Source organism: Otolemur garnettii, unplaced genomic scaffold (genome assembly GCF_000181295.1).
Source record: "Otolemur garnettii isolate 467f Iridium unplaced genomic scaffold, OtoGar3 scaffold00128, whole genome shotgun sequence".
Lineage (NCBI taxonomy): Eukaryota > Metazoa > Chordata > Mammalia > Primates > Galagidae > Otolemur > Otolemur garnettii.
The window spans coordinates 2,720,374-2,728,074 of record NW_003852523.1 but is presented as its reverse complement, the minus strand read 5'-3'; the positions used below and the strand labels follow the sequence as shown (position 1 = coordinate 2,728,074).

Below are 7,701 nucleotides of genomic sequence, written 5' to 3'. Positions count from 1 at the left end.
TTGAATAACCGTTGGTTTAATGGACAGCCGATCCATGCTGAGCTGTCACCCGTGACGGACTTCAGAGAAGCCTGTTGTCGTCAGTACGAAATGGGGTGAGTGTGGGACAAGTGGATGCAGCCGCCATAGTGGCTGAGCACAGTCCAGGGACCTGTGTGCATGATGTGATGAGCTCTGCTTTTGACCCACAGAGAGTGCACGCGAGGTGGCTTCTGTAACTTCATGCATTTAAAGCCCATTTCCAGAGAACTGCGGCGTGAGCTGTATGGTCGCCGTCGCAAGAAGTGAGTACCCGGGGTAGCTGTTGTCATGCCTGGTGGCTTTTATTGCCCTTAGGAGAACAAAAATGGCAGAGATATCATTTTTTTTTATTTTATAATAAAAGCACTGCTTAGAACATCGTACATATTTTAAAATATAAAAATGTGTGCTTTGGAGAATATTAGCCTGCTCACAGATAACAGTTTCATTGCCCTATTTCTCCAGTAGAGATCAAACCTTGGTACCTAAGCAAGTGGTTAAGTGGGTAACCATTAAAATTAGGTTAATGAAGAAATTGAATATTTATTAGTTTCTCTCCCTGACAGGTAACATAACTTCCTTTAAATACTGCATATGCCCACTGGGACTTCTTTTGATTTAGGGGCAGATTAGTGGTATCTTCAAAACACTGGCAGAAGTGGGCACAGTGGTCGTGTATGTCTGGTCGGGCATTTAAATTCCTGACCCTCATGTCAGAGCAGGGAAAATCAAGGTGTTAAGAGTGTGGTTTGTGCTTGGTAATTGGATGGAGTTCTGATTGTAGCACAGTTCTCCTGAGACACACACTGCTGATTCTATCTTACTGTCAACAAGAGTATAGGAGAAAAACAACCCCGCTCTCTCCATCCCAAAAGTCCGCCTAGTGGACACAGTAGCTAATGAGCACCTGCGGGCCGGGCCTGTTTCCAGGTGAGGGGAAAGTTTGGTGTATGTTCAGTTCATGTTTTCATCAGGATTCCCTGTGGTCATTTAAGTTGGTTCTAGAAGATATAGAAGTTTGAAGATACCATACCTATTCAGTTTTAAGATGTTTGGTTTTTTGCCTCAAACTTGAACGTCTCAAATCAAGGCTGGGCATGGTGGTTCATACTTACAATTCTAGCACATGGGAGGCTGAGGTGGGTGGATTGCCTGGGCTTGCAGGTTAAAGACCAGCCAGAGCAAGACCTGGTCTCAAAAAATAGCCAGGTGTTGTGGTGGGCTCCTATAGTCCCAGCTCCTTCGGAGGCTGAGGCAAGAGAATTGCTTAAGCCCAGGAATTTGAGGTTGCTGTGAGCTGTGACGCCACAACACTCTATGAAGGGTGACAAAGTGAGATTCTGTCTCAAAAAAAAAAAAATCTCAAATCAAGGTACATCTCACAAGTGATGGCTTGCAGTTTAATTGGCAACAATTTTTTCTTTGTTGGCATCAGTTTGACAAGATGTAGTATCTCAGTATATTGGTAATTGTGGTTTTGTTTTGTATTGATGCTACAGCTTTCTTTCTTTTTCTTGGTTTTAGGCATAGGTCGAGGTCCAGGTCCCGGGAGCGTCGTTCTCGGTCTAGAGACCGTGGTCGTGGTGGTGGCGGAGGCGGTGGGGGTGGTGGGGGCCGGGAACGAGACCGGAGGCGATCACGAGACCGTGAAAGATCTGGGCGATTCTGAGCCGAGCCATTTTTACCATGTCTGCTAGGAAGTGTTGTAGTTGATTGACCAAACCAGTTCATAATGGGAATTTTTTTTAAAAAACAACAAAAAAAACCCCACAAAGATGAGTTTGTGAATAAAATTTGTAGTGATACAGTATTCTTGATGTGACATTTCTTGTGTAAATTTCTTTGTTTGTAATTTCTTTTCCTTTATGAACCTGCCAGTTATCAGTTCATCTATGAACTTTGAAAGTATAAGTGAAATCATACCTTTAAACTTGGGGAATAGGCTTGGCTCCCATAGCACAGTGGTTATGGTGCCAGCCACATACAACAAATGTGACAGGTTCGATCCCAGCCCAGACCAGCTAAACACTGACAACTGCAACAAAAGCAGCCAGGCATTGTGGCGGGCACCTGTAGTCCGAGCTACTTGGGAGGCTGAGGCAAGAGAATTGCTTAAGCCCAAGAGTTTGAGGTTGCTGTGAGCTGTGACATCTCAGCACTCTACCCAGGGAAACAGTGAGACTCTATCTTAAGAAAAAGTAAAAATAAATAAACTTGGGGAATGAAATTAAAATACATACTGGGTGAGGGAAAATTATGAAAAAGATGTTTCTTGTTATCTACTTGTTGCTGAGTGATGCAGATCCTGTTGTGGTCTCCTTCACTAGTTAATAAATAAATGCTTGGATATAACTCCTTTAATACACGTTTCTTAGGCCGGTGTGGTGGCTCACACCTGTAATCCTAGCACTCTGGAGGTGGGTGGATTGCAAGAGCAAGGCCTCATCCTTAGAAATAGCTGAGTGTGGTGGTGAGCACCTGTACTCCCAACTACATGGGAGACTGAGGCAAGAGGATAGTTTGAGGCTCGGCGCCTGTGGCTCAAGTTGCTAAGGTGCCAGCCACATACACCTAAGGTGGCGAGTTCGAATCCAGCCCGGGCCCGCCAAAAAAACAATGACAGCTGCAACCTGTGGGCCCAGCTACGTGGGAGATTGAGGCAAGAGGATAGCTTGAGCATAAGAGTTTGAGGTTGCTTTGAGCTATTACCGAGGGTAACAAAATAAAACAAACATATATATATATACACACACACACACACATATATTTCTTGCCTGTGAGGTTTTGTTGTTCCATTTTTTATTTATTCACTTATTTATTTGGAGATAGGGTTTCACCATTGCCCAGGGTAGAGTGCTAGCTATGGCATCAGCCTAGCTCACAGAGCCTCAAATCCCTGGGCTTACGCCTTCCTGTCTCAACCTCTAAAACAGCTGCAACTACAGGCACTCACCACAACTCCCTGCTATTTTTAGAGATGAGGTTTAACTCTTGCTCAGGCTGGTCTGAAGCTCAGCTCAAGCAGTCCTTCCATGTTGACCTCCCAGAGTGCTAGGATCACAGGCCCTTACACCCTGCCTGTCATGAGTTTGCCAGATTTCCTTGAAGAGCACAATGTGTTCTTAACATGTGAGTGGCAGGAAGATAGGAGTGTGCTCTGCACAGTGCGTCCAGAGCCAGCTTTTCCTCACATCACGGTATTGCTAACGGCCAGTCCTTTAAACTACTAATGCCAGTAGACACAGAGCCCTGTAATGCAGATCCACCTTTAAAACCTGTCTGGGTGCTGGTAGTTCAGTGGCACAGGCTTCTGGGCTGGTGGGTTCGAACCTGGCCCAGGCCTGCTAAACAAAAAATAGCCAGGCGCTGTGGTGGGCACCTCTAGTCCCAGCTACTAGGGAGGCTGAGGCAAAGAGAATCACTTGAGCCCAAGAGTTTGAGGTTGCTGTAAGCTATGACACCACAGTACTACCCACAGTGACAAAGTAACACTCTCAAAAAGAAAAACCTTTCTGTCTGAGGGTCAGCTTGCTGTCTCACGCCTGTAAGACCAAACTGGGAGGCCCAGGTGGGTGGATTGCTTGAGCTCAGGATTTCAAAACCAGCCTGAGCAAGGAGACCCCACCTCCAAAAAATAGCCAGGTGTGTTGGGTGATTGTAATCCCAGCTACTGGAAGGCTGAGGCAAGAGGATTGCTTGGGCCTGAGAGTTTGAGGTTTCTTTGGGCTGTGATACCATGGCACTCCACTGAGGGTGATATATAATAAGACTCTCAAAATAAGTAAAGCTTTTCTGTCTGGTGTTAGTTCCCCTGAACTAGTTTGTTCTAAAGATGTGAGTGGTCCGTTCTGTGTGTTGAGAGGTAACTGTGGTGATAGCTGTAGCTACTGACTTGCTCAGTGCCTGCCCCACCTGTGTCCAAAACCAGGATGTGGTTCCAAGTGACCACCTGAAATCATTACTAGGTGTTTTATGTGAGGACATTCTAAAACGTGAGTCTATGGAGTCAACATTGGTTTTGATCAGGTTTGGGCTGTTGAAATTTTCTTTTTTTTTTAGTGGTGGGCAGATAATTTTGGGTGAATTAGTGGTAGTTTTTCGTGGTGTACGTAGTTTAAATCCTACTCTCTCCATACCTTGAAAAGTCAGTATAGATACTTCCTCTGCCTTTAGTTTGGTCACAGTTGTGGCCATTTATTAAGTCATTTACACTCAGTCTGAAGGAAGGTGGCAAAAATTACACTTTTTTAACATTGACTAGAATCAGCTTTTCCTCTGGAAGTCTATTTAAAATGTAAATGAAATGCATTGTAAAAGATGTCTTCAAACTCTGACGGGAGGTGACCTTACAAAGCAGAGCAGGTCTGAAGCCAGAGGCAGTTGAGGTGGGCTTGTCCCTAAGCACAGCCACCTTGCTGCCCTCTGGCTGTGTCTGGGCCACAGCGGGCACAGCCCAGCACAAGCTGCAGAGTCCACCAGTGGCAAAGTAATAACTTTTATATTCGTCCCAGTTGCGAGCAGCATTTTGTTAAAAGGAAGAATATAAAAGCTACTTGAAATAATTTTGATTGTAATGAATTTGGGTCCAAATACCACTCTAAATTGTTTTTATCCTGAATATTATAGAATGTGTGTGAAGACGTAACACCAAGTGGTAAACAGCTGCAGAAATAAACTTGGAAAAGGTATCAGCACATGTAATTTGCTGGGAGCCAGGGGTCCCGGTTCCCCCAACACAGTTGCCCTGGTTCAGTTACTGAGTTCAGTGGAGGCATGGAAGCAAAATACAACTAGAGCAGCACAGGCAGTGGGAACAGAAAGCAAAAGTAGGCTCAGCGCCTGTGGCTCAGGTGGCTAAGGCGCCAGCCACATACACCTAAGGTGGAGGGTTCAGATCCAGCCCGGACCCGCCAAACAACGATGGCTGCAACCAAAAAATAGCCAGGCGTTGTGGCGGACACCTGCGGTCCCAGCTACCAGGGAGGCTGAGGCAGGAGACTCGCTTGAGCCCAGGAGTTGGAGGTAGCTATGAGCTGTGATGCCACAGCACTCTACCCAGGGGGACAGCTTGAGGCTCTGTCTCAGAAAAAAAAAGATGTTAGTAAGGAACAACAAAGGGAAAGTTTAGAGTACTTCCAAAGAGAGTTGGAAATGGGTCCCTCATGAAAGAGAGGACGTGAGAGAGTTGGAAATGGTGGCAACTCCTCCTTGGCCTCTGCCCTCTGGGAATTAGTGCTCTTGCCTATTGGTCATTGGTCACCTCATACCCACATTCTCATGGGCCCTCTAGACTTCCTTGTTGAGCGGGGCCCCTTTCTTCCCGCCCCGCCTGAAGCCCCTTTTTGGTGTGCCTTCTCATAAGTCAATGGCTGTGTTTCTTTTTGTTCCTTTGCAGAATCTTACTTTTTGCTTGCTGTTCTGTCAGTAGGCCTAAAGTTTACTGTATACGTGTGTACAGTAGTTAAATGACAATCATTTTAAGTTTGGGCACCCGTAGCTCAGTGGGTAGGAGCCAGCCACATACACCGAGGTTGGCGGTCTTGCCCGAGCCTGCCAAACAACAATGACAATTATGACCAAAAAAATAGCTGGGCCTTGTGGTGGGCGCCTGTAGTCCCAGCTACTTGGGAGAATCACTTGAGCCCAAGAGTTTAACGTTACTGTGAGCTGTGACGCTATGGCACTCTACTGAGGGCGACGCAATGAGACTGTCTCAAAAAAACAGACTATTAGTCATACCCAGTCTGACTTCCACCAGGTAGTCCTGGATACCAAGATTCACATTTTTGACCTTGGGTAGAAGATGGCAAAACTAGATGAGTTCCCACCCTGGTGAGCAGCTCTCTGAAGCCATAGCTCTGCCCCCATCTGTGTCACCAAGCATGTGATAAGAGTTGTGGCAAAGATGCCTTTCAAGTCCAAGCGGGCTCTAGCCCTTCAGGACGGTGAATCACCAAGCACCAGGCAGGTGTGAGCAGTGCCTGTGGTAAGCCCCAGGGCACTGTGGCCAGGGTTCACACTGACAAGGTTATTGTGTCTATCTGCACCAAGCTGCAGAACAAGGCACCTGTCGCTGAGGCCCTATTCTGGCCAAGTTCAGGCTTCTTGCCAGAAGATGCACAACTCAAAGAAGTTGGTCTTTACCAAGTTCACCACAAATGAGTTGGGAGCCACAGTGGCTGAGAAGCAGCTCAACCCAGATGGCAGTGGGGTCACATGCAGCCCCAGTTGTGGCCCCCTGGACAACTAGCAGGCCCTGCACTCATGAGGGCTTCTACCCTGCCACCCCTCCTCTGCCCCAAGACACCCTACTTCCTGTCCAAAAAGGAAAGCATTTTAACTTTTCATTTGGGAAATACTTAAATATACACATAAGTAGAGTACACTATAATGAAGCCCAGATGCTTTGACCTTCACACCTAGGTCTGCAACCCTGTCACGTGAGGGCCTTTGCTCAGACTGTGTACTCAGAGGGAAGGTGTGCTCTGTGGCCTGCTCCCTGCAGGGCCTGCTTTAATATATCTCTCTGGCTGTAGGGCTATAGCAGCCTCAGCTGGCCAGCACCATTCTATGCAGACCACAAACCCAGCGACCTCTGACCATCCCGTGGGTACCCAGAGCAAAGGGAGCAGGGGCTGAGCTCTCTTAGCCCAGACAAGCACCATGGCAAGGACAGCAGAAGCCTCAGGAGGCTTTGGAAGTAGCAAAGTTGAGTGGAGGCCATGGGTGTGGAAGTTGAGTTACTTTCCTGAAAATTCAGACATGGGGGGGAGTGGGGAGTTGTAATCAACAACTGGACAAAGCAGGAAAAAACATGACCCCTTTGGATCAGGCTCTTTGTCCCCGTTAATCCACATAAACTCTTGAGAAACTGGAGAGTCTCACTTTACAGAAAAGAGAACAGTCTCGGAGACACTAGAGTGTGGGGAACCTGTGGCCTTTTACATGTGGCCCTCTCCATCCTCAACGCGGGCCTTCAACTAAATTCAAACTTCACAGAACAAATTGCTTCCTTAAAAGGATCAGTTCTATAAAATTTGTGTTCAGTCAAAAGGCCACACTTAAGGATCCAAAAGGCCATGTATGGCCCCCAAAAGCTGCTGTAATAGATAATCTCAGAACTACCTTCAACAATGAGATGTGCTGGCTCCCTTGTGTAGATGTCCCCGAGCTGTCGTGACTACCTGACCCCATCTGGCTCTGTCGCCTTGCTAGCTGAGCTCCAGGGTCTGCTCTTAGTGGGATGTCACCTCATGTCAGGCCAACATGGAGAAGCCTGTGGCAGGCCACTGCCAAGAAGAAGAACTACCTGTGCCCAGAGTCTCGAGTCTCATTGGCAAGTTGGAACTACTTATTTTTCCAATCAGAAAAAAAAGACAGTTTCTAAACTTTTCCCTGAAATGTATATGATACTGATAAAAACTGACCAAAGGACCCACAAAACTACAGGGGAGTTCTAATTCTGGACTTGGACACAAAAATCCAACATAAAATTTTGACACACAGAATCTAACAGCATACAAAAATAAATATGTCACAATTAGGTGGGATTTTGGAGGTCCATTTTTTAGATGGGATTTATTCTAAGAATCCAAGGATGTGCTCGGCTCCTGTGGCTCAAGTGCCTAAGGTGCCAGCCACATACACCTAAGGTGGCAGATTCAAATCCAGCCCGGGCCC

At 46.7% G+C, this 7,701-nt stretch overlaps 1 protein-coding gene across 1 annotated transcript in view; it reads left to right on the top strand.

Moving 5' to 3' along the window:
* U2AF1 (U2 small nuclear RNA auxiliary factor 1) overlaps positions 1 to 1,831 on the top strand; it is a 15,848-nt gene extending 14,017 nt beyond the window's left edge. The window contains exons 6-8 of the mRNA XM_012810275.1: positions 1 to 95; positions 192 to 284; positions 1,546 to 1,831. Coding sequence (XP_012665729.1) covers positions 1 to 95; positions 192 to 284; positions 1,546 to 1,690 — 333 coding nt within the window. The 3' untranslated portion in view covers positions 1,691 to 1,831. The remainder of the gene's footprint in view (positions 96 to 191; positions 285 to 1,545) is intronic.
* The last annotated feature ends 5,870 nt before the right edge of the window (positions 1,832 to 7,701 follow it).